Source organism: Hydra viridissima, unplaced genomic scaffold (genome assembly GCF_058129835.1).
Source record: "Hydra viridissima isolate aposymbiotic clone 2 unplaced genomic scaffold, HvirCarnegie_v1 scaffold_18, whole genome shotgun sequence".
NCBI lineage: Eukaryota > Metazoa > Cnidaria > Hydrozoa > Anthoathecata > Hydridae > Hydra > Hydra viridissima.
This window is the reverse complement of record NW_028324317.1, coordinates 2,155,001-2,181,295: the sequence shown is the minus strand read 5'-3', so window position 1 is coordinate 2,181,295 and position 26,295 is coordinate 2,155,001. Positions and strand designations below refer to the sequence as shown.

General features: G+C 30.8%; 2 protein-coding genes and 1 long non-coding RNA gene across 8 annotated transcripts in view; 1 reads left to right on the top strand and 2 right to left on the bottom strand.

Moving 5' to 3' along the window:
- The first annotated feature begins 14 nt into the window (after nt 1-14).
- Nucleotides 15-18,681, top strand: LOC149876809 (uncharacterized). 2 transcript variants are annotated; one of them, XR_016448462.1, is made up of 4 exons: nt 15-263; nt 368-492; nt 16,625-17,270; nt 17,884-18,681. It is a non-coding gene; the product is annotated as an uncharacterized LOC149876809 (long non-coding RNA). The 2 variants fall into 2 exon arrangements; XR_016448461.1 differs by having other exon boundaries at nt 54-263; nt 16,625-18,681.
- Nucleotides 4,509-10,592, bottom strand: LOC145195855 (uncharacterized). Its single transcript, XM_090074944.1, is given in 15 exon segments — nt 4,509-7,206; nt 7,330-7,367; nt 7,571-7,621; nt 7,779-7,883; nt 8,009-8,056; nt 8,177-8,257; nt 8,394-8,422; nt 8,576-8,622; nt 8,712-8,746; nt 8,861-8,944; nt 9,167-9,261; nt 9,428-9,476; nt 9,734-9,810; nt 10,008-10,375; nt 10,507-10,592. Coding segments are annotated over 14 exon segments (3,360 nt in total). The 5' UTR covers nt 10,123-10,375; nt 10,507-10,592; the 3' UTR covers nt 4,509-4,700.
- A 1,936-nt stretch (nt 18,682-20,617) lies between the features above and the next one.
- LOC149876808 (uncharacterized) overlaps nt 20,618-26,295 on the bottom strand; it is a 13,113-nt gene continuing 7,435 nt past the window's right edge. For 2 of the 5 annotated variants that reach the window (XM_090074940.1, XM_090074939.1), the window contains 4 exons: nt 25,828-25,950; nt 24,898-25,023; nt 23,730-23,823; nt 23,103-23,288 (listed from right to left, as the gene is read on the bottom strand). In XM_090074940.1, coding sequence (XP_089931066.1) covers nt 23,176-23,288; nt 23,730-23,823; nt 24,898-25,008 — 318 coding nt within the window. In that variant the 5' untranslated portion in view covers nt 25,009-25,023; nt 25,828-25,950 and the 3' untranslated portion in view covers nt 23,103-23,175. Of the gene's footprint in view, nt 23,289-23,729; nt 23,824-24,897; nt 25,024-25,827; nt 25,951-26,295 lie in introns of all 5 variants that reach the window. The other 3 variants (XM_090074936.1, XM_090074937.1, XM_090074938.1) reach the window with 3 other exon arrangements.

The following is a 26,295-nucleotide window of genomic DNA, read 5'->3' as shown; positions in this document are numbered from 1 at the left end:
AAACGTTCGATTTTAATTTCGATAAATCAACTCACACAGAAAAAAACCTAAACAGAAAATCAAGAAATTTCGGTTGTTCTAAACTTGATTGTTCCTCTTTTAATACCAATACATCATTTGTTATGATTGGACTTTAAATTTTCTCTTGCTAAACGTTTAAAGCGATATTTTTTTAATGGCAATTTTATTTGCTTTTTTGAAAAAGTTTTCGTGTTCTGCTACAAAAGGGAATGGAAAAAACACTGACCAAAGAATAAAGCCAGGTAAAGCTTGGGTAAATAATCTTCATATTTTAACTGTAACAGTAATAATATTGAGAAGTTTTGTTCATAACTCAAGAACTAATTCTATTACATTTGTCATTCAGGACTTCACTGGTTGTCATTCAGGACTTCACTGGTTGTCATTCAGGGCTTCACTGGTTGTTAAAAAGTATAAAAAAAGATCACAAAAAAAATCAAGAAGAAGATGAACAGAGAATCTGCTATACAGGTAAATATAACACTTTCATTCATTTGCTCCTGGAGATATTTAAACAAATGCTTTTTCTGAAGTAATTACAACTTTTAGACAGAATTTGAAACAGAAAGAAGTAAAAAGTTAAATGAGGAAATGTAACAAATTAGTAATTTACCATAATTCAGAGCAAAAGCTTTGTGCCATTTACTAAAATACATTATTCTCAATATAAATTAGCAAAAGATATACAGCTAAAGGCCAGCCCACTCTTCATAGAAACACAAGGATTTTTTTTTATTGCTGTTGAAACTTTTAACCTGGGCCGGCCTTACGAATTGCGGGGCCCAATTTAACGAATGCTTGCGGGGCCCACCTGATTTTTTTTTTTACAATAACTACTATTAATAAAATTATTGAAACACATTTATTATACAAAAAAACATAACTCCACAAACGAATCAATAAACAATAATAAAAATATTACAATGAATTTAAACAAAACAGTTCTTGTTATTGTCATAATAAACAAATAATCTATAAGTCAAAGTGGATCTTTCTTGCTTTTTTGCTTGCGAAATCTTTTAGAATTCTTTCATAATTAGTTTCTCTACTTACAGGAGATTCAATTGATATTAGTGCCAAATTGTTTAGTCGTTCTTGGTTAATTACTGACCTAAGGTAGGTTTTAATTAATTTTAGTTTTGAAAAACTTCTTTCACCGGAAGCGACTGTAACTGGAATTGTCATCAGTATTTTTAGGGCTATGAACAAATTTAGAAATGCAGTCGACCTATCATTACAAGCCAAATATTTAAAGAGTTCTTTGGGTTTTTGTTGTTGAACGGGCAGTATTGGCTTAATTGCCTCCATTTCTTCGGAAAGCATGAACCCTTCTATATCTTTTGTAATGTCTGTCAAAGCAATTTCTAGGTCGGCTGAATGTTATACCGCAATAACTAAGATAAACTAAAAATAACAATAGACGTTACCATGCGCATTAAACGTTCAACGTTAACTGTACGAATTATATTAAGATTGATAGAAATTTATAAAAAAAAATTACTGCCATTTATAATGATATGCTATAAATTGCGGGGCCCCTACCAAGCGCGGGGCCCTATTTGGAGCAATCGGTCAAATCGGCCTAAGACCGGCCCTGCTTTTAACATCCTCCTCCTCCTCATCATCATCATATCATCATCGAATCATCATCATCATCAAATCATCATCATCAACATCATCATCATCAACATCATCATCATATCATCATCATCATCATCATCATCATCATCATCATCATCATCATCATCATCATCATCATCATCATATCATCAACATCATCATCATCATCATCATCATCATATCATCATCATCATCATCATCATCATCATCATCATCATCATCATCATCATCATTATCGTCATCATGATCATCATGATCATCATGATCATGATCATCATCATCATGATCATCAGTATGTGGATCTCTGTTCGGTTTTGCAACCCGAACATCGGCACACATGATTTTGGAATTTAGCCGTTTTAATTTCAAGTAATAAAAAAATTTTTTGGTGATTTTTACTTGAATATTTATTTCCTTCTTGGATATGTTAGTTTTAAAAACATTTGAGCACTTAAACTTTAAATATAGCAGTTGTTTTAAAAATTGCGTTGCTTTACCGAACTCATCAAAAAATGCCTTTGGAATAGAGGGATCATTAAATCGACAATCGGATATGTTTTTGAGCTTAATTCTCATCAAATCAAGCCATAAATCAAAGATATCCACGTCCTCACCAAAGGGTTATTTTTGGATCAAAGTAGGATTTTGAACTTACGAAGTTCAACTAAACTTTATATAATATATTATTTAGATAAACTCTTCTTTGATTTAAGGAAAAACGAAAATTTAACATTTTCTTTGGTGGCTAATTTAGATTCTTTTATTAGGTGGATGTAATATTTATGATGTCGAATGTCTTAAAAACAGATTCTTTGCGTCAAAAATGAATTTAATAATTCAGTATTTCACTTTTAAATGTTATGCGTTGCAATACCGAACTTGTCCGGGTTGCAATACCGAACAGACCCGTTTTTTGTGGATAAACACTCAAAAATTATAGAATACAGAATATTTTTTTAATATTTATTTTACTTTTAAACCCTCCTCCTTTAATTAATTAATGTTTACGTTAAAATTACTGTACGCCTAACCTATAACCTGCACAAACTCTAAATGAATTCCAAATTTTACTCATAAAATCCAAACTCTAAACCGTAACCAAACTTACAAATATAACCGTAACCAATCTTTAAAAGTATTACCCAGAACTCAGGTTTATCAGTTGTAACTTTTTATATGATACTTAGGTATCACTTTTCTGGATCAGGTATATGGCTCATACAAAAATAAAGATATGTTTACACTAAGACGCTGAAAAATAATGCCTACAAAACGCTACAGTTCTTAAAATGCTATAACTCAAATAATAGCGTCTACAGGTTAAGGATCTAATTTGTGCTTTCGAATACATATCGCCAAATATAAGTGATTATATATTTATAACACACAAATAGCAGGTGCAAAAGAGGGTTGAACTAAAACGTGTTAGAATGTGGAATATAAAAAAAGAAGAGACGCAAAGAAACCGGCGTGAACATCCAGTTAAAATAGTAGCTTCATTAAAGGTCTTTCTTTTCAAGCTATTCATTTTTACTTGAGTTCTACTTAGCAAGGTCTTTAAACGTTTGACCATGTCTCCAAAATGCGATTTTTGTTTTTAAATTAGAGATTTTCTTGTATTAATAAATAACCTCGTCTAATCAAAAGGTTTCTTTTTCTAAAATACCTCTGTGTAAATGTAGAGTTTAGAGATTTTTAGTATAAAAAAAAAAGTGTGATTAAGTAACGTCACTTATTTAAATTAAGTTATTGTTTTACTAAAAACTAGGGATGATAAATCCTATAAACATTACTACTTTTCAAAAAAGGAAAAATGGTAAAATCATTTTCATTTTTTAATGCGCCATAGAAATTTACATTTAAATCTAATGTTAATTTTGAGGTATATTCAGGCCGAGGAGCAGCCAAACTTTCCATTTTCTTGAACATTACTTTGCCAAACTTCAATAGCATCATCTCTAAGGAATAAAACTCTTCTATATCGAACGGTAACCTTAATTCCAAAAGAAATTGGAAAAAAAATCATTCAAATTTGAAGTTAATACTTTTGCATAATACTTATTTTACCTACAACAAACAATTACAAAATAAATATCTGTACTATTGGTAATTGAGTGTTATCAAATACACTCCTGGGATTTGAACCCAGATACCAAAATAGCTTAGATACTTAGATATAGTATAATGATTTGTAAGATGTATAACCTTTATTTTCATTAAAATGCTTAATAACATAATGTTAAGAAAATGAATTCAAAAACATTTACTTAAGTTCAGTATAAGAGGCTGCTTTAAAAATGCACCTAACTTAATCTTAAAACATACATATTTCATGTGCAAATAGCGGGCGCCCTTTTTACCTATAAACCCACTAACACTCCACCAATTGCTAGACAAGAGAAGGATGCTCTACATAATCTTAACAGGAAAAAATTAAAAATTAAAAACACTTTGTCATAATATCTATAACAAACAAAATGAATCTCTTGAAGTTACTAAATAACTAAAAAAGTCTTAACAGGAAAAAAATTAAAAATTAAAAACACTTTGTCATAATATCTATAACAAACAAAATGAATCTCTTGAAGTTACTAAATAACTAAAAAAGTCTTAACAGGAAAAAAATTCAAAAGTAAAAACACTTTGTCATAATATCTATAACAAACAAAATGAATCTCTTGAAGTTACTAAATAACTAAAAAAGTCTTAACAGGAAAAAAATTAAAAATTAAAAACACTTTGTCATAATATCTATAACAAACAAAATGAATCTCTTGAAGTTACTAAATAACTAAAAAAGTCTTAACAGGAAAAAAATTCAAAAGTAAAAACACTTTGTCATAATATCTATAACAAACAAAATGAATCTCTTGAAGTTACTAAATAACTAAAAAAGTCTTAACAGGAAAAAAATTCAAAAGTAAAAACACTTTGTCATAATATCTATAACAAACAAAATGAATCCCTTGAAGTTACTAAATAACAAAGTCTAATAAAATGATAATGGAAATAATCTAAACAAAAAACAGAACTAAATTTAGAAGGAGAGTACAATATCTTCACTTTTTCTGTTTTGAAACTACTCTGCTTCTTTCATACCTAACCTTAGCTACCAGCTGAGATGAGGTAAAACTATTCAATATGCCTTGTGTTTGGCCATTATTGGCCAAAACTCTCATTACTTTTTCTTCAGAAATAGCTGACTTACCTGATATTTCAGAAACAAATAAGATTTTTATAAGACTTGTTTGGTCTTTTGAAAAACAGACCTTTTTTTTCGCAGAATCAACAGATTCTAAGCTGTTAAGTATCTGCTTCCGTGCCATATGGTGGAGTTTATCATAAATTTGTTTAGTTGAACGAGATTTAAGCACTTGATTTGAAGAGATATGGTCACGTATCACTTGTTGAGTGATAAGTGATAAATCACAGTTTTTAAATACTAATAAAAGCTCCTTTATTTCTTGTTCATCCCAAGGCCTATTTTTTGATGGAGTGATAATTTCATAATTTTGTGGGTCAAAGTCACTATCATCAGAATTAGAATTTTTGCGCTTTAAAGGCATTCTCAATTTATATTTGTTGTCACTCATTTTCAGTATATCATTATTGGCATCAACTGGTACATTTAATAATTTATCTTTGCCATAAACTTCATTTATTAATTTTTGTGGAGACAAATATTTAGAACATGTTGGAGTTTCAGATGAATCAAGTTTGGATGTTGATGTTGAAGATGAGCCAAACAACAGATTTGTTACCTTCTCTGAAGTGTTGCATGTTTCTTTCTTTTTCTTGTTAAGGTAGTACCATCTCTCCCCAGTTTCCTGTTTATGTTTCATTAAAGAAGCAAGATCAGATTTCATTTCAGGATGGTGATCATAGATAAATGTGACGAGACTTTTGCGAATCAATGTTGCACAGGTATTTCGCTCACGATCCTTATTAGGCAAACATTTTGAAAAAAAAGAATTTAATTGTGTAGAAATATCTCCAGAAGTAAGTGCACAACCAGACCAAGTTATAAAAAAATTTTCAGTTTTTTTTCCAGGAACAGCTTTTCTTAAAATATTCAGATAACAATCACAAAGATGTTTTAAATCAGGATTAATTATTATTTGACATGGGCCATAACTTCTTCCAGTTTTGTGTTTTTTTACCAGCACAACATAGCTGCCTGTGGGTGAAAGTGTTCCTTTTGCATATTCTTCAGTTTTCATATTTGATATAGCACCAGATCTTGAAATGTTATTAGTTATTAATGAAAAACATATGGAGTCTCTAACGTTTGTAAAAGTTGTACGATTAGAAATATATTCCTCTGGTCTATTATTGAATTTTTTAAAGATTTCTTTGGTCTTTTCAATAATTTGATTGTTAAAAGGACTATTTTGTACTTCAAAAAATACTTCCTTTGGAATAACATCTTCTGCATCTTTGATCATAACAGCATATTCTCTATCCTTTTCTTCAGGCTTGAGAGAACTCCGCCACTTTGAAATTTCTTTTTGACAGAGAGAAATTAGTTCAGCTGAAATACTTTCATCAATGGGTAAAACATTTGCTACCATAGGTGTTAACTTAGATCTCAAAATAAAATCCATAAAGTGGCTCAAAGATAACAAATAGGACCGCTTCGTTCCAGGCTCAAATCCTTTTTTCTTTGACCATTCAAACCAAACTTCTTGAAAACTTTTTAAATCAAAAAACAGATGGTATGAAGCTTGAAGAGGATCAGAGCATAAAATCTCCATCATCCTTCTAACCTGATTCATCTCATTTATTGCTGCTTTCCCATCTTTCATACCACCAGATGGACTTTTTAAATATAAACAAAACATCTCAAGAAAGTCAGTAAAATTTGGTTTTGAGGAAAAAGTATGGTTTGCAGTGGAACATTGTGAATCACTGTCTGATAATTTTATATCACTTTCAGATGAAGTATCTTCTGGACTAGCATATTCTGGTCTTTCAACATTTCTTATAGATTTTTTGAATGAAAAAGGGAGTTGAATTTGTAAAGGCTTATTTTCACAAAAAGGTTTTTTAATTTTTAGTAGATAATTGTACTTTTCTGGATCATTTTTTAGGTGGTGTGGTGCTTTATATAAGTGATCATGAATTCTTTTAGTTACAATATTACATAATGGGCAGATATACTTAACACTTTTTCGTGGTTTTTTCTCAGTTGAATTATTTGATCTTTCTTTCCTTAAATCAAAGACCCCCCTTGCCTTCTTTGAATCTTCTTTTGACCACTTATGCTTACTAGAACGTAAATGCCTTGGTAGATCTATTATTACATCACTACATCCTGGAATAGGGCAAGTAACTTTTTGTCTGCAACTAATGCTAGACTGATTAACTTCTTTGTTCTTTTTTGTTTCTTTCCATTGAGAAAAAAGCTATGAAAAATTTTACAAATATATTTTTAAATAAAACAATTGCAGAAAAAACACAAACACATATATTACCTTTTCTGCTGAAGACACCATGCCCATTCTCATATATCCAGTCAACATACTTCCTAATCTTGTTTCTTCATTTTTTGCCATTGTCTCTCGACTTACAATTATTTTTAAATATAAAATCATTATTCCTTTGTTTGGCAGTTTTAAACTAATTCATTAAAATAAAAAGAAAGGTAAAGTTAAATATTGTACTATCATAATTTACAAAGTCATTTACCTGCCAACTGCACTGTTTAAGATCTCATTTTTCTCTTTCTGATAATAAAAAATTAGCACTGGTGAAAAAAATCAATTTAATTCAAATGAAATCGAGCCAGCTGTTATTAGGTTTTTTATAAAGTTCTTTAAAATAAGTCAATATTTTATTTTTGTATGGTTTACACACTTATACCATCAAATTCTCATCTGTATAAAAAAATTGCATAAAAAATTGCTACTAATCATAAAATTTCACTTACAAAACTTTTTCCAAACTTTTTGTAAACATTTAACATATCACTCATGTACTCCTATGTAAACAATATATTAAAGTTATTGTAATATTTTGTTTTTAAAATAAAAATTACAAAGCTTAAATAAAATTAACATTTAAATGACGTAGTTCAATAATTTTGATAAGTAATTTATCAACAAAATATATTGCTTATTTCTAATTAATATACTCACATTTACTGAAATGTCCAGAGGATCATCAGTAATACCACTATCTTCAGTTGCTTCTAGTAACTCTGAACATGAAACTTTTTTTTTAGTAACTTCCTCACAAGATTTCTAAAAACAAAACAAAAACACAGAAAAATGTAACAAACAAAAATATAAATAATAAATGTAGGTTTATAAATAACATAAGTAAAATGATAATATGTAAAACTCGCATTACTTGAACCAATACAAACCTCTTCTGAATTCAGAACACTGAAATCAATTTCATCAACTAAACTAGCCTAAAAAATGACAAAGTTAGATTTGAGAAATGCAAAGTATTATAAAGTTAAAAAACATAAGGTTGATTATTAAAGACTATTAAAAGTTAAAAACTATAAACTGTTTTTAGCTTCAGTTACCTCTAACACCAACTCCTCAATCACTTGTTTTATTATAAACTCATCACATAAATCATTATCTTGTTTATCATGTCTTCTTTGCTATAATAGAAGAAAAGCAGTAACTTTTTAAAATTTTAAAACCTTTAATTTTTTTTTATTTGTAAATAATAAGAAGTAGTTAAGAATTATAAGAAAAAAATATGAGAGTGTTAAAAAACATAGTAATGTATAATACCTTTTCCTCATCTGGAGCATCATGAATTTCTAAAAATTATTCAAAGAAAAATTATTTACAGATTTGAATGATATATGACACTCTAGATATTATAAAGCATTCTGTAACAAGATTATAATCAGGCAGAGGTATGTATGGAATACAGGCATTAGCATATATGCCAAACAATCTTTTCTGCTTACCAGACTCATATTCTGATTCCAGTGAATCACACAAAATTTCTGAATTTCTAAAAAAATTAATGAGAAAAACATTTTAAAACTTTACTGATTAATTTTTTTTTAAATTTACAACTGAACTTTAAGAAATATGGCTTACCTTTTAGAAATATATGAGCTTAGAATAACTTCAGCCTATTAATATGAAAATATCCTTTTAAAAACATTTTAAACTAGATAGTGAAATTGTTATTTAAATGAAAACATTATAATAAGATACATTATGAGCAACAAAAAAATTAAGAATACTTTAATTCTTGAAACTTGCTTAAGCTTTGCAAACAAATATATAATTGCTTCAGGAACAAGGACTTTATAAACATAATCGCCATCCTAAAAAATACAAACAAAAAAAAAAGAAATATAACAAAAAACAAAAGTTTTGGCATTAATATTTTCCCTTTGAAGAAAACAAAAAAGGAGTAAAATAATAATTCACAAAATTCCTGTTAAAGATCTATACAAACAGATCATTAAAGATCATGTAGTATAGATCCTGAAGTCAGACAATAGATAATCATTTTTACATACTTCTCATTATGAAGAATATATTACCTTAATACTATTGTAAGTTAAAACTAAGGCTTGATAAAGCTGGTGAGTTTGGTCTTCTGACATCAAATCAAGAAGCTCAATGTCTCTAAGGTTTTCTTAAAAGAGAAACTTGCCAGTCAAAACATTTATTCAACAAAATAAAACACAACAAGACTATGTTTACTACTCTAGTTAAGTCCCTTACATTATAAAAAGTTCCAACTCATTAATTTAAAAAAACTTTTGAGTTAAACAATTAAAACATAAACAAGTAATACATACTTTTGTCTTTCCCGCCTGCTTTGTATATATTATGTCTGTAACTATATAGCTAAAAAATGAACCAAACTTAAATAAAAAACAAACAAAAAATTATAATTAGAATAATTTATGTCCATACTTTAGGTCTTGTCTCAAAATAATTATTTATAAAGTTTAACAGATATGATAAGTATATTTATTTAATATTTAACATAAAATCAAATAATTTTAGTATAACTTTATATAGATGCTTTAACATAATTACAAACAAATTTAGATAGATTAAATAATATTTGTAACTACTAGAAGCAGTAACAAAACACTAACTTGACCAGAATATATTGCCTTCAGTAATTGGGATGATGCAATTTCTTTTAAACTGTCATTAGTAAACAAACTGAATCCTAAAATTGTAAATATTAAGATAATAAAAGCATTTTACATTGACATTAGTTATCATTTTTGACATTTTAAATAAATAAAATACCATTAATTTGCCAGTAAACAAAATGAAATGCTTAAAACAGAATTAAAAATTTTTGTTGTATGGCACAGTAAAACATTTGACTTATAGGTGCATGAAATTTATACAAATATATACCTGTCCTAACAAATTCTTTAGTATTATCAATGTCATTTGAACTTCCTTTAAAAATAAACTTACCATATAAAATATTATAAATAAATTGTGTGTATGTATGTATGTATGCATGCATGCATGCATGCATGCATGTATGTATGTATGTATGTATGTATGTATGTATGTATGTATGTATGTATGTATGTATGTATGTATGTATGTATATATATATATATATATATATATGTAAGTAACACCAGCATACTGGAGCATGGTTTGCAAATAATACGACCATCTCCAATGGTGAAAAACTTTATGTCAGTAAATTTGCTGCATAGCACACAAGCAACTCTATCACTATCAGAATGGTTAGACATTTTTTGCGAAATCTAGTAGATAATAAGAAATATGTTAATGCATAAATAGTTTAAAACTAATGCATGCTAAATAGTAAAACGTCATATTTTCTGAAAACAAACAAAAAACATTTTAAAGAATAAAAGAATGAAAAAAATATTACTCTTGCTCAGATAATTTCAGTATTACTAACAAAAACTTAAGTAGCTCCTGCGACTTAGAAAAACTCAATGGCGGACGAGAAAATTAAGTACCGGCACCCGAAAAATGATAATGATTAAAAACAAAGAGCTTATCAAGCTGCAAAAAAGAACACGGCGTTGCGAAAACGAACACAAAGTTGCAATACCGAACATGAAAGTTGCAAAATCGAATCTAAGGTTGCTTTACCGAAAAACGCGTTGCAATACAGAACATTTAGGTTGCGATACCGAATATCCATATGATCATCATGATCATCATCATCATCATCATCATGATCATCATCATCATCATCATAAAAGTCACCATAGTCATTTTTGGCGTGTTTTTTTAATCATATGGCCAGTGGCGTATCTAGGGTAGGGCAGGCAGGGCACGTGCTATGGGCGCCAACCTGAAAGGGGCGCAAAAGAGGCTAAGCATAGAGAGAGAAATTACCGAAGAAATTGATTTTGACAGTGTTATTAAGAAATTTGCAGCAATTAAAGCTAGAAAAAAAAAATTTGTAATATATGTTACATAAATAATGAAGTTTTATTAAAAGTTTGTGTCATCATTTATTAAAAAATTGTAGTTAAGCACTCTATGTGTGGGAGGAGGAGCGCGAGATCGGTGTTTGCCCCGGGCGCTATTTACCCTAGGAACGCCACTGCATATGGCATTTTCTTAGTTTTTGTTACTTTGGTTTCCTGATTTAACAGAAATAAAAGTTCCGTCTAGGACACGTGTTCATCCGGCAAATAAAAACTCCGCGCTGGAGAGGCCTATAAGTACGTCACCAAATCAGGCCTCTGGCGCGGACCTTTTCAATACGCGGAGACAATCTTCAATACAGGTATGTACTTATTCTTCATCTTTTTTTTCATTGTGATTATCTCTTCCAAAACAAACTTTTCTTAAATTTATAATAATAATGTCTTCATAATAAAATAACTTGTCTTCAAATATGTAAAGAAAATTATTTAAATGCAAAAGTAAAAAGTAGAAATGATTTAGCCTTTTCGTCTGTTTGTTTGTCTTCTAATTCACTTTTTAGAACTCGGTGACAAAGACTTTGTTGATAGATCAAGAAAGAGCTAGGTTTCCAAATTTTACTTAATGTTTATTTGAACCCAATTTGTTCATCAGTTAAATAGTTATTTTGTCCGTTTTCAAAAACGAACTGGCAAATATGTGACTTTAAATCAATTGCAAGACAACTCAGAGACGTGTTTATTATGAAGAATATCGACCAAGTTAGTGAGAAAGTTTTAGTAAAAAGTGCATAAAATGTTCGAATAGCAAAACTGCAAGTTTCTATATAAAATTCAGTTTTCTTTGCTTTTTGGTTATACGACTTGTGTCAAATGAGCGTTTAAATATGTCACAAATGCTCCCCTCAGTTTAACTGCCGTAACAAGTAAGAAAGCACTCAGCAATGCTAACTAGTTTTGAGCATAAATGAATGTTTATGATAATATGTTCGAGGCAGTTAGAGGTGTATGAAGGTCATACAATGTTTCTTGCACGATTGCATCAATCAAATGTAAAGTTTCGCTAAGAACAATTATTTAAGCATGCGCGTGTGTCATTTTGCAGGGATTTGTTTAAAAAAACAACTCGAGAAACTAAAAGTAAAAAAGGAAAGGGAGTCTTAAGCAATATAATTAGGGGAGAGGCGGGTAGATCATGGGCACCTAACAATAATGTAGATATTACCTATTTATTATACAATAAAACTCAATAAATGTTCTATTAGAGCGTAATGATTAGCACTCTTGCTCTTTACGTTCATATAAAATTCAAATAAAATATTCTCTTACAATTCTTGTAGTGTTCAATACAAGTTCAAAACTCACAAATAGCTAATAGAATTAAAATGTTCATTCATTGCAAATTTGCTTTCTAGAAGGAAACAAAAGAACTCTTTCCAGTCTTAAGGGACTGACTGCACTCAGTATAAAATTCAAGACAATAATTGACTTTTTCTCTTCTACAAGTGCCCAACCGCTTAAACGCCGCGCACCTTTTAATAATATCAGTAGTCCTTATCCGAGTCTTAAGTCTACTCGAGATGGTTAAAACATTTACTTTTCATCATCCTTTTGTTTTCAGACAATAGTACTGCCAAAGAGTCAGCTATTTTCCCTTCCTAAATAACTTGAACTTGGCTTATTTCAAAATATTGGTGCTTTACAAATTTGAGCACGTGCTCGTTTTAGCATAGTAGTGGACCAAAAAAGTGATGTCGGTCATGGGACTCGGCGCTTCAGTCTCTTCGAAACACCATGGTGACAAAATCATGACCCTGACGAGAAGGACACTTTATCCTCTACACTAGTAATTGGAACAAAGCACAAATGTTTTTCTTTCTCCCTTTTTGCATACTTGGTCGTCCACTAATCGCTAGCATCAACATAAAATTCAGTGAAAACCGCTAAAGTTATTTAAATATATATTTGATGCATATATTTGCAGTGTATTTATTTTTACGTATATGTCGTCGGTATAAAATTACTTAAATACAGTCCAGTTCACCAAAATGTTGTAAATTACAACTTATAAATATAGCAATCGCTTAAATCAAACATGCATATTGGTTGTTATTTAAACTGCTAGTTGCCTTAAACTGGCGTAGCACAGTGGAATGTTAAAAGTGAATTCGTATATCGTATAAGTTCGATGCGAAGGTCGCGCCGCAATTCGAATTTTAATTTTTGTTTTTGCGAACAACTTAGTTTTAGTTCTCTAGATCCGGTTACTTCAGCGTTTACAATAAGCACAGAAGCTTAGATGTATTATGTAACATTAGTTAAGCGAACATTGATACTCAGCAAGAGCTAAGAGAATTAGGAAATAATCCGAGCAAAAACTTAATCTTATTAAAAATGTAAGTTTCGGAAACGAATATTGATACCAGGCTAGAAACTTGAAAATTAATTTAGAGACCAGAAGACTGGGCCAGGAACGGAAGAACTTGATTGGAATTAGACCTTACAGAAACTTATTCCAATTAGAAATGTCAATTCCTTAAAAACGAATGTTGACATTAGGCTAGAACTAAGAGAATTAGGCTAGAACTTTAAAACAAATATTGAGACTAGACTAAAAATTGAAGAATTCGACCACCGAGCAGAACTTTAATCACACCGAGCAGAAACTTAATCCAAATAGAAACGCCAAATTTATAAAAAACGAATTTTAACGCTAGAAGAGAATTAGGCTAGAAAAAAACCAAGCGGAAACTAAATGAAGTTAAAAATGACAATTTCATAAAAAATCGAATATAGACACCAGGAACTCGCCACAGAAACAAATGATGAAATATCGAAACCGAAAACGAAGAAAAGCTATAAAAGCTCAAAAAAAAAAAAAAAAAAAAAATGAATTTCATATAAAAACGTGCAGTTTGCATATAAAACTGCGCGTTTTTGTATGAAATTCATTTTTTTGGCTTCTCTTGGAGTTTTGACTTTAGTCAAATGAGTCCTTAAACATGTTAAAAATGTTCAGCTCAGTTGCATCAGGACGTCTAAGAAAGCACTCAACAATCCCGAAATGTTTCGAGTGTAAATAATAACTCCAGGTATTTAGAGGTGTGGGAAAGGTCTGCAGAATGTGATGTTTCTTGTATGGTTGCATCTATACAATATTAAGATTCACTAAGAACAATGACTGAATTAAGCGCGTGTGACGTTTTGTAGTTATTTGATTGAAAAACAGCTCGCAACAGTAAAAGAATAAATGAAAAGAGAGCCGCAACGATTTTAAGTAGGGAAGAGGCGGGTAGGTCACGGACACTTAACAATAATATAGATGTTATCCATATGCAAACGGAAAACAAAGTGAAAAAACATTTTAAAGATAGTTCTTACATATTGTTTATTGAACTAAACTCTAAAAAACTTTTTGCGCGTTCGTAAGAACTGTTTAAAACTTAATCTAAATTATGTGTTAATAAAGTGCATCAAAAAATATATAAAAAATGTACTCCTATCGTGTAAAAAAAAATATTTCTCATTGGCATCTTAGGTAATATGGTTACTGTTACTTGGGTTACTAACTTGGTTACCGTTGGTCACTGTTTTATGTTTGGCAAAAAAAAAAAAAAAAAAAAAGACCTAAATATTCCAGTTCGGCTTTTTTTTGGAAGCTCTATATATATCCCCAAGGAAGAAATTATAAAACAGTAAAACAGATTTTACAAAACTTATACACGATTGATCTACTCGTTACAGCAAGGCTAAAGCGAAGAGATTATATTAATACGTCATAATAACGTCATTGTATGTTATAAGAAATTGTATTCATTTGAAATTCCTTACAAACAAATAACAAGTCAAAAGTATATAAACAAAATATACACAGCAATAAGAAAATCAAATAAGATGATACAAAGTCATTTTATTACTGGCAATTACAATATACTTAGGACAGTTTGATGAAGAACGCGTTTTTCATCCAATCAATCGTGTGAAGTTTTCCTTTATGTTTCGACTCTGTATGTTTTTCATTTTACGTGAGATGATTATCATCTTGACGCTGAAACTTGTTCATTTCATCTCATTTCATGCTTTTTCATGCTGTTAGATCCTCGTTTCGACAAAAAAAAATTAAAGGTAATTAATCAAAACATAAGTAACGAGTCCCACAATCGCCATCATGTAGTTTTTCGATAATAGAATAAACGTTGTTTCGCAGATGCATCTCGGTGAAGAATTATTTGCATTCCAAAAGTAAAGATTTAAAAAGAAGCTCTTGCACATTTGTCTTCAAAAAAACGGAGCAACAAAAGCCATGAAAGGAGATTAGAACGAAAACGCACAAAATCACCGTAAAACAGCTCTTAATTTAGTCTTGTTTGCGCCTATTTCATTTGTTTTTCGGCCACTGCATCATTTTAAGTGGGGTGTTGTTTAACGGACAAGTTTCACGACATCCTTTCATGTCGCAACTGTTCATATTCGTTTTCTTGAGTTGATATGGCATGTTAAATGAAGTTCATAAACAAAAGCATCTTCATTCAAAACTTTAAATGGAAATGTGCTGAAAGTAAAGTTTATTTCGCTATGAAATACGTGACGTAAGGTGTAACGTGAGTTCCATCATTTAAACAGGTGCTAAATTCTAAAAGGGTCTTGTTTGTTGTCATGGGACCAGACACGTGGTGTTGTATATAAAATGGATTCAAGATGGTTTTTCAATACCAAATTGATGTTGTGTCAGTTTATAGCTAGAGGTTTTTATTTGTGAGTTAAAGAAATACCAAATTGATGTTGAGTCAGTTTATAGCAAGAAGTTTTTATTAGTGAGTTTAAGACATGGTAAAGAACGTAAAATTTTGCTTGCTGTATAATATCATTATAAGTTTCTGCGTCGTTATTGTTTGGTTTAATCTAGCTTTATGTGATTTGCATACGAGCTATTTATGCATTAGACAGTTGTTTACCAAAAAGTAAAGTAATTAATGTATATAGCTTAAATTCCTCTAAAAAAGTTCCTTGTTCAACGATAAAACACCAAAGTTTTAGGTGTGTTAGTTTTGATGGCCATTAGCGTAAATAGTATCCAACATTTATAATAGCAATTGAAATTAATGAGAAATATATTAGCGAAGATAAACGCCTGGAAAAGTGAGAGAAGGTATCATGAGCTACGTTTTTTTAAATACTGCAACGTAGTACTTAAACGTAGTATCTAAGTTATTTAATACATACACATGTAAAACGAACAGAATGATGTAACGCTTTTTGTAATTTACCATAACTCAGAGCAGAAGCTTTGTGCCTTTTACAAACATACATTATTCTCAATATAAATTAGCTAAAGAGATAGAGTATAAGCAGGGCCTATGTCCAATGTAAAGAGAATAAGAAAGAGGGTTGTTTTAGACCAGCCCACTCTTTTAAGAGTTGTAAGCATCGATTAACGAGTAGATTAATCGTGTATAAGCTTTCAAGTAAAAAGCTAAATCATTTCTACTTTTTGCTTTTGTAATAAAACAACTTTCGGGAGATTTTAATGGGTCGATGTAAACCAATAAAAAAGAAATTACAAACGTTTTTAGTTTTGAATGTTTTCTATTTTCCTCGCTTATTTAGGGTAAAACAGACCCCTGTACTCAAGAAAACAACAAATCTAATGCTATAGCCATTATGCTGTCTGCCGATGTGTCTCGTCAATGTCGTAACAGCTGCGATACGTTCTGCTATATCTGTGGCGAATACACACTATCTTCTCAGAGACGTTCTATAAAGAAAGTTTATCATCTAGATTTCGGCTGCAAGAATGATGACCAAAACAAGACACGAGCGTCTCACATCCGCTGCAAAACATGCGCTGTCAATCTAAGAGACTAGCTCAGAGGCATTCGTAAGTGTATACTGTTTACTGTTCTCATGAACTGGCGAAAAAAAAAACACGTGACGGACCGTTACTTTCGTTTGACTAATGTATCTGGTTTCTCTCCCAAAAAAAAAAAAGTCAATTGAATATCGTAATTTGTATTCAGCAATGAGACCTGACCTGACAAACCGAGGATTGGACCTTAGACGAACCAGATGAAGAAACTCCGATGCAAGGGATTGACAATGATATTGAGCCAGAGTTTGAACGTTGCTCATCAGGTGATCCACCATTTGATAAAACATTCAGAACTGAACGACTTGCTCAGATATTTGGGTGTAAAAAAATCAAATGTCGAGTTGTTGAGTTGCAGGCTGCAGGGATGGTGTCTGCTGTTGCCAGGTACTTAAGTTTCTATGTTTAGAAGCTGACATCATGACATCACCAAGATTTTCGCACAAGTCGATAGTCTCTATTTCTGTTGTAACAATCAAGAATTTATAAAATGTTCATTTCCTGGTCATTTTAATGGATTAAAACGATGAGGATGACGGTGCTGATGATAATAACGACGATGCTGATGATATTAAAGATGATGATGATGATGATGATGATGATGATGATGATGATGATGATGATGATGATGATGATGATGATGATGATGATGATGATGATGATAATTATGATAATTATGATGATGGCGATAATTATGATCAGACTGATGCGTTGATTTGTTACAAAAACTGGTAGCAATGCTGTTTTTTGGCATTGATTCGATGCTTCTTATAGATGTAGTAGAAGTAATGCATAGCTGCATAAATATGGTTCATTGCGGTATGGTTAGGTTACTTTATTGTATGTAAATGCCTGTCTCTTTTACATTGCAAGCCGTTATAATTATATTGTACAACGGTGACAGTGATTTATATTTACTTAGCTGGCTTTGTAGGCCTTAGTTAAAAGTTTTTCGGTTTGTTTTCATTAGGAGGATAAATAAAGTTCCTAAAACTTTTAGGTACTGTTATTTTCGAGAAGATACTTTTATGTTTACTATATTTTTCGCATGATGTTCTACAATCGACAATATACATATGTTACGTATTTTACTTTGTCATAGTGGATTTCAAACTGCTCATTTCCTGTTTTCGCATTGCATATTGAAATGCCAATGCAAGGGGAATTAAAATGTGGATTGTCTTATGAAATGAAGACCACTTCGAGAGTGATGTACGATGAAGTAACCTGTCTGATAGTTTATCTGTAGCTTACCTTGTGATTACATTTTAATTGAAATATGATAATAGGCGAACTCAATTCAATCTTTTAACTTGATAATTAGCTTGTATGTATGTATGTATGTATGTATGTATGTATGTATGTATGTATGTATGTATGTATGTATGTATGTATGTATGTATGTATGTATGTATGTATGTATGTATGTATGTATGTATGTATGTATGTATGTATGTATGTATGTATGTATGTATGTATGTATGTATGTATGTATGTATGTATGTATGTATGTATGTATGTATGTATGTATGTATGTATGTATGTATGTATGTATGTATGTATGTATGTATGTATGTATGTATGTATGTATGTATGTATGTATGTATGTATGTATGCATGTATGTATGTATGTATGTATGTATGTATGTATGTTAAGGTGATAGATACCCTTAATTTATTGAAATTTTGAAAAAAATGATTATTTTCATATTAGACGTAAAGTTTTACAAGTCATCTATTTTTAAAGTTATTTTTTCAACATTTTTAACATAAATAGTGAAATAAACACCTTTTTTAAGACTAGTTATTTTTTCTGACATAGCAACACCCTTAGCAACCGTCCTCTGACTTGGTTTTAAATAGGGACTTTAGGCAATTTTTATAGCAAATGTAAATCTTTTTTATTTAAAAGGCATTGGATTCCTTAATATATTTTATTTTCAAAATGGTTTCAACCACTTCTGTAGCTTATTTGGTTCCAAAGATATTCGTGTTTTAATATTTTCAATTCATATACATTTTATGAAATATTTCCTTAAAGTATCTCGTTAAACTTTTGACACCGAAAAAAAAACTTGTTTTCTTATTTTTTTCTTGCGTAAAAAGTTGCGTTAACAACAAAATATCTAAAGACGGGGGAAATTTATAAAATCTCCACTTAAAAAACAAAAAACCCACCCTATTAGACTACCAAAAAAAAAAAAAAAAACTGTTTGACATAATAAATAAATAGTTGCAGAATCTATTTTTATGTGGGGACGAAAGAATTAGCTTAATTTACTTGTGTATAAACAAAACTGAAACATTTAAAGTTAAATAACTTTATCAATTCTAAAGCAAAACGACGTCCCCAAAAAAATTATTGTAGTGCAACCTTTTCTAAAAAAAAATAACATCTGTATATACGTATATACTATTTATTTTCATGGGTGGGTTTTTATTCTTCGACACCTACATAAAATCATTTGTTGCGTTTTTTGGACGAAGTTTTTCAAAAACATAGATATATTTTTTTCTGCGATAAAATGTCACGTGACAAATCTCCCTATTTTAAAGTTATATTAATGATCAATTTTTGACGATGATAAATTCTTTAGCTGCTTGTTAAGTTAAAGTTATTAGTCATACTTTGAAATTACAATTTAGTTTAGTTTTAGACTTGAAAAGCGTGCAAATCCATACTTTGTTTATGTGTTATTATTACACTTTTTTATTGACAACGTTGAATAAACAATATGCCAAGATATGGATAAAATTTAAATGAAGCCATATAAACCATAGTACTTTCTATATATGGCTGGAAAGAGGTTGAGTAACACTAATTGATGCAAAAAACCTCAAGGTGTTTGCTTAAGCATACAAAAAGATATAAGAGAGTAAAGCTCATGAAAATTACGTGTTTTTTGTCAAACGTCAAATGTTTTTCGTTGAACCGTGGAATCGCTACCTATGTATTAAGTAATATTAACTTGATATTATCGAAGGACAATTAGTAATAAAATTTATTATTAATTTTCTTTCCGTAATACTGAGTTGATAATAGTTATAAAAAAAAAGATCATAAAGAAAAGCGTTTAAGCGTCGAAAAAGAGGTCTGAAAGACGTAATAAAAAAAACTCTTTCAGATAACTTTAAAAAAGCCTGGGAGCAGCTGCATGCAACAGGTTGAGGTGTCCTTACCATGAAACAATTCATGGAGAGTTGAATGTGATAAAACTGAGTTAAACTACATGTATGTCACAGGGAATCTTGACCGATGGCGTGTTGTTTTTTTGAAACCGCCTTTGAGGCCTCTCACGTTTTAGACGTCTACGGAGACGTTTTAAAAACCAAAATAGTACCTGTTAAAGACGTCTTTAAAACGTCTTTCGGCCGGCTGGGTGGTAACTTGGCGTTCTTTTTCACCAGAGTCTTTTTCACTGCATCATTTTTGGGCGCTTTCTCTTTGGCTGTCGCTTTTTTTTTTTTACAGCAGCTTTCTCTTTAGGCAGAGTTTTCTTTTCGGCGTGTTTCTTTTTTTCGGTTTCTTTCCTGCAACTACAACAGGGGTGGTAGTCTTGTTTGCCGCTTTGGGCTCAGCGGCAATTCTAAGCGAGCCAGTGCCACCAGCGTTTTTCACTGGAATGAGCTTGTCTGCAATCACCATGGGTTTTAGATTGATATTGACCTGCGAGTCCATATTTAGGCCGTCTTTGTTGTTTTTGTTCTTCTCCTTTTTCCACTTCTGCTTCTTCTTCTTGCTTTCTTTAAGTTGAGTAAATTACATTTTTCTTTTTTCTTTTATCTTTATAGGAAGACTAGCAACAACACTTTTCTTCCTTCCAGGCGTTGTATATTTTTTACAATTTATTTTTCTTGCCGGTTACAAGACAGTTTGCGTAGTAAATCCTTTCTCGTCAATTTTAAATCTCGTCAATTTTAAAGCATTTATGGGATAATAACGAAATTACGAATGTTATTTATGTTAGTAAGAGAATAAGAGCGACGAAGTAGACACAATGTGCTACCGTTAGTACTGATCATAATCTGATCACAACTGGAAAAAAAAAAAGCGCTCTTTGAATCACTTATTTTGCATAGGGAATGCTTTTTTTCAGCAAGGTTGTAGAAAATAAACATCGAGAGAGCTCAATTACAGTTTGATTACAATGCGATCATTTTGTGTGCAACTGAGGCAAAACAATGTTTTTAAAAACCGATTCTCAAATTTGATCATTAGATCTTTCGAGATCACTTGCTCATTCGCAGAGCATTTTTGTTTTTAGCCATTAAATACAAAAAATCTAACTTTTGCTTTTCGACCTTTAACGGTATTTTCTCTTTAAAGTACGGTTACTAAAGAACAAAAGTAAAGACGATGCTTTCTATGGAATTCACAGCTACGTTTTCATACGGTTTAGTTAGTAATTTGCCGGAATTCCAACACTTTTTTTTTTAAGGAATCACACAAAGGCTAGATATTTTAATGTATGGGGATTTCAAAAATAATAGTGGCTAGGTCAAAAAATTTTGCTAACTATCACAATTTGGCATTTTTTCTAGTAGTTAAAATGTCGTTTTTATTTAGTAAGTTTACACCTAATAAAGCACCTTAACAAATGACTTCTGTGACAAAGAAAATCAAGATAAAGCTTACAAACCGTAAGCTTTTTTCGCTTCTTGTTAGATTTAAAAAACCTAAGAAGAAGCGAAAAGAAAGTTGGGTTTTTTTTTATTATTATTTTGAGTTTCAGTTTCAGATATTATTTTGAGTTTCAGTTTCATTTTTATCGCAATTCGCTCACTAGAAAAAAACTTTTTCAAAAGAATTGTACGTAAATGGTAAAAGTAAATGGGGTTAAAGCAAGAACAAAACGATCAGTAAAAGAAGAAAATAATATTAATAGAATTTGGTGCTACGTGGAAGTGAATTTATAAATATTGTAAATCCTCCATCTTTAAGCGTTAATGGTGAATGTTTTGTTGATAATCAAACCGACATCTTGTATACGTCGAGTTGTTCTTTTCACAAGGTTGAAGCTCTTGCTTGTGAGCCTTAATTTTTTTGCTGAAAATGTTAATATCAAAACAACTTTTACACTTCTAAACGAGTCAATAAAAAATGAAGATATGATGTAAACACACGAATGATATACAGAATGAGAACTCTTGGAATCGGACATTCTGGAATTCAAAAACTTACAACCCTCACAAAAATGCCAAAAGCAATGACGCAAAAGAACTTTGATAAACTTGTTTTTGTTTTTTTGTTTTTCCCAGGGGCAAAGTTTTCTATGTTGAGATAATGAATTTTATGAAGCCTAACTCCTCAAGCTCTCAAAAAAGGGTATTACTTATACCGTGGTGTGACCTAACAAAGTCCTATGCTGTAAAAAAGTCCTTGAAAATTCAGACAGCATCTAAATTTTATAAAATACCGAAGATCAGGGGTTATCTACAATTATTAAACTACGGTCTACAGTTATTATACAGCGGTATTTACTCAGGCTTTTCTTCGGTATTTTTTAAGATAAGACGAAAGTAGGCTAAAACTGAAGATTTATTTATTATTCTACTATATTGCCGAAAACCAAGACCTTGAACTTATTATTTATTAGCATAATATCGCCCTTACAAATCGAGATATCGAAAACTACTGACTTACCGTGGTGTTTCTTACATCACATCAGGGTAAGACAGTAGTATTTATTAATATAAAAACATTTATGCACAAAAAATTGTCTTATTTATAGTTTCAATTCAAACCTTTATTTGCTGTTTTCTCAGAATTACTTCCACCAAGCCGCCCCTCCACGCCAATCTGGCTTTCAACGCCTCGTTAAATACAAAAGGCGTGCTTTTCATTAAAACGTAGTTTTATCGTAAAATGGACATTTTCAGAGCGTGTGCAGTCAAATATCAGATGTGTTTAACTAGTTTGCAGCCTCAAGATAAAATCATGCATATTTTTTTTCGTCATTACCGTTTTTATTTGACTCACTAATTTTGTAACGACATCATGTCGCATTTCTACGCTTGGGAAGACCGGTGACAATGCACTAGAGCATCCTATTACACTTGCGTCTAATGAAATAACGAACGGAGTATATTGTATAGAGGGAGATCTAAATTGAAAACAACAATAAAGAAAAGGACACAGATCAACTCAACATTATTTTGTGAAAACATAAACATCCAAAATGAGAAGACTCTGAGCAAGAAAGGCATAAATTGAAAATGAAAATAAATTGAAAAAGCGGGCTATATGCACATATTTTAAATAGTTTCATACCATCTCCTATACTTCCACCCGTTAAACAGAAGCAATTACCAATAACAAGATAAAGACGAGTGGAATCATAACAGCTATTATTCTACACTCAATGCTTGTTGGTTGACAATCGCTTCCCTCATCCAAAATGAAGTCTAGAAAAAGATCAACACGAGAAATATTAACTGGTGGCACTAAAATTAGTATTGCTGATACAGGAAAGGGTCTGAAAGACTTATTGGTTTACTTCCAAAAGAATTCATACTGTGTTGAAAATGCATTTATGGATTAAAAAGACCACGAATCAAACAATGATGACGATGATGATAATAACGTCAATGATGAGAATAATAATGATGATGATGATGATGATGATGATGATGATGATGATGATGATGATGATGATGATGATGATGATGATGATGATGAAAATGATGATGACAAAAAAATGAGGATGAAAATGAATATTTAATAGATGATAATGATAGTGATGAGAATTATAAAAAAAATGATGGTTATAACGAAGTGAACGATTAGTTACAAGCACAACAAGAACATAAATGACGAGATATTAACTACCAGTATAGTAGTCTTACCTTCTACTGTCTCCTCTATTTGAAGCGATTCCTTTACGTAGGAAAAAACCTCAACTGTCGGATTAAATTGAACTGTTTTTGGGAAAACGCTTGTCTAAGACAAATTAATTTTTCCATTACAACAGGAAGTTAAATTAATAACAATTAAAAAACCAATATGATTAAAGATAAATTAACGAAGATAATGACGATGATGACTAAGATGATGGTTACGATGAAAATGAAGAACACAATCGTGATGCTGACGACGATGAAGATGATGATGATGATGATGATGATGATGATGATGATGATGATGATGATGATGATGATGATGACGACGATGAAGATGATGATGATAATGATGATAACGATGATGATGACGATGATGAAGATGATGATGACGATGATGAAGATGACGATGATGATGATGATGATGATGACGATGATGATGACGACGGTGAAGACGATGATGATAATGATGATGACGATGATGATGACGATGATGAAGATGATGATGACGATGATGAAGATGATGATGATGATGATGATGATAATGATGATGATGATGATGATGACGACGATGAAGATGATGATGATGACAATGATGATGACGATGATGAAGATGATGATGATGTTTATGATGTTTATGATGTTTATGATGTTTATGATGGTGATGATAAAGAAAATGAATAAAACGTTTACAACGAGGAAGATGATGGTGACGATAATGGTGAATCAGATGTTTATGATTATGATGATGATGATGGTGATGATTAGGAGGATAATGATAACGATGAAGATGTTGATGATGATTAAGAAAATGATGAAGATGTTGAAGATGATTAAGTCATAGATGATTAGGATGGTGATGAGGATGATGACGATTATGATGGTGAACACCCTAATCATGATTACGATGAGGATGTTGTTGTTTATATTGATGACTTTGATGATAATGATGTTTATGATGATGTTAATGACAATCATTAGGATTATAATGATGAGAATGATTATTGTGAAGTTCATGAAGGTGATGATCATGATGTTAGTGATGGTTATATTAATAAATATTATCGTCTAAATAATGCAGGTACGTCATAGACAGCGTTGTTAATCAAAATTTAAGAAAAATTTGTTTCGAAGAAGATAACCACAATGACAAAAAGTATCAAGTCTAAGTATATACCTGTTTTGAAGAATTTCTTTGAAAATTTACGCGAGCCTTAAAAAGATCCGCGCGAGAGGTCTCATTTGATGACATACTTAAAGCACCCTTTAGCAAGGACTTTTCATTCATCGGATGAATACGTACCTAAGACGAAATATTTATTTCTATTAAACAGAAAACCAAACTAATTAAAACAAAGAAAATGATATATGATTCTTAAAATAACGCAAAATATGATATAAGTGACTTTATAGAAGATAGAGAAGGCGATTAGAAAGACGAAGAAAGTAAACAGATCATGGATGACAATTAAGACGATGAAGATGGTAAAGATGATGATGATGATGATGATGATGATGATGATGATGATGATGATGATGATAATGGTGATGATAATGGTGATGATGATCATGACAACATTAATAAGGATGATGACTAAGATGATGACGAAATTAAAAATGGTGATGAAGATGATGCAGAAGATGATGATGAAATATATGATAATGATGATTATAGAAATAATGATGATGATGATGATGATGATGATGATGATGATGATGATGATGATGGTGATGATGATGATGATGATGATGATGAAGATGATGGTTATAATGATGATGATGATGGTTATAATGATGTAGATGTTGAAGATGATCATGAAAATAATGATTAAAATGATTTGTAAGATGATTTTTATGATGATAGTTTTTATGATGTTGATGATGATTATGATGAGGATGTTGTTTTTGATGATGTTAATAACAATTATGAGGATCATAGTAATGAAGATGTTTGTCGTGATGATCATGATGGTATTGATGATTATAGTAGTAAATAAACTAATATTGTCAGTTACTTCATAGAAGACATTATTATAATAATTTTAAGAAAGGTTTATTTCGGAGAGGATAATCACAATGACAAAAAAGATGAAGAATAAATATATACCTGTTTTGAAGAGTGTCTTTGAATTACTAGCGCATTGAAACGATTCGCGCGAGAGGCCTCATGTGTTGACCTACCTATAGGCCTCTCCAGCGCAAAGTTTTCTTTTGCCAGGTGAACACGTGTCTAAGACGGAAAGTTTATTTTATATTAAATCAGGAAACCAAAGTAATAAAACTTAAGAAAATGCCGATTAATTAGAAAAAACACGCCATAGATAATATTGGTAACTTTTATGATGATGGTGATGGCGATAACGAAGGCAGGGAATCTATACAGCTGATAGTGATGACAATTATGACGTTGATGATGATGATGGTGATGATGATGTTGATTATGATGATTATGATGATTATGATGATGATGATGATGATGATGATGATGATGATGATGATGATGATGATGATGTTGTTGATGATGTTGATTATGATGATGATGTTGGTTATGATGATGATGATGATGATGATGATG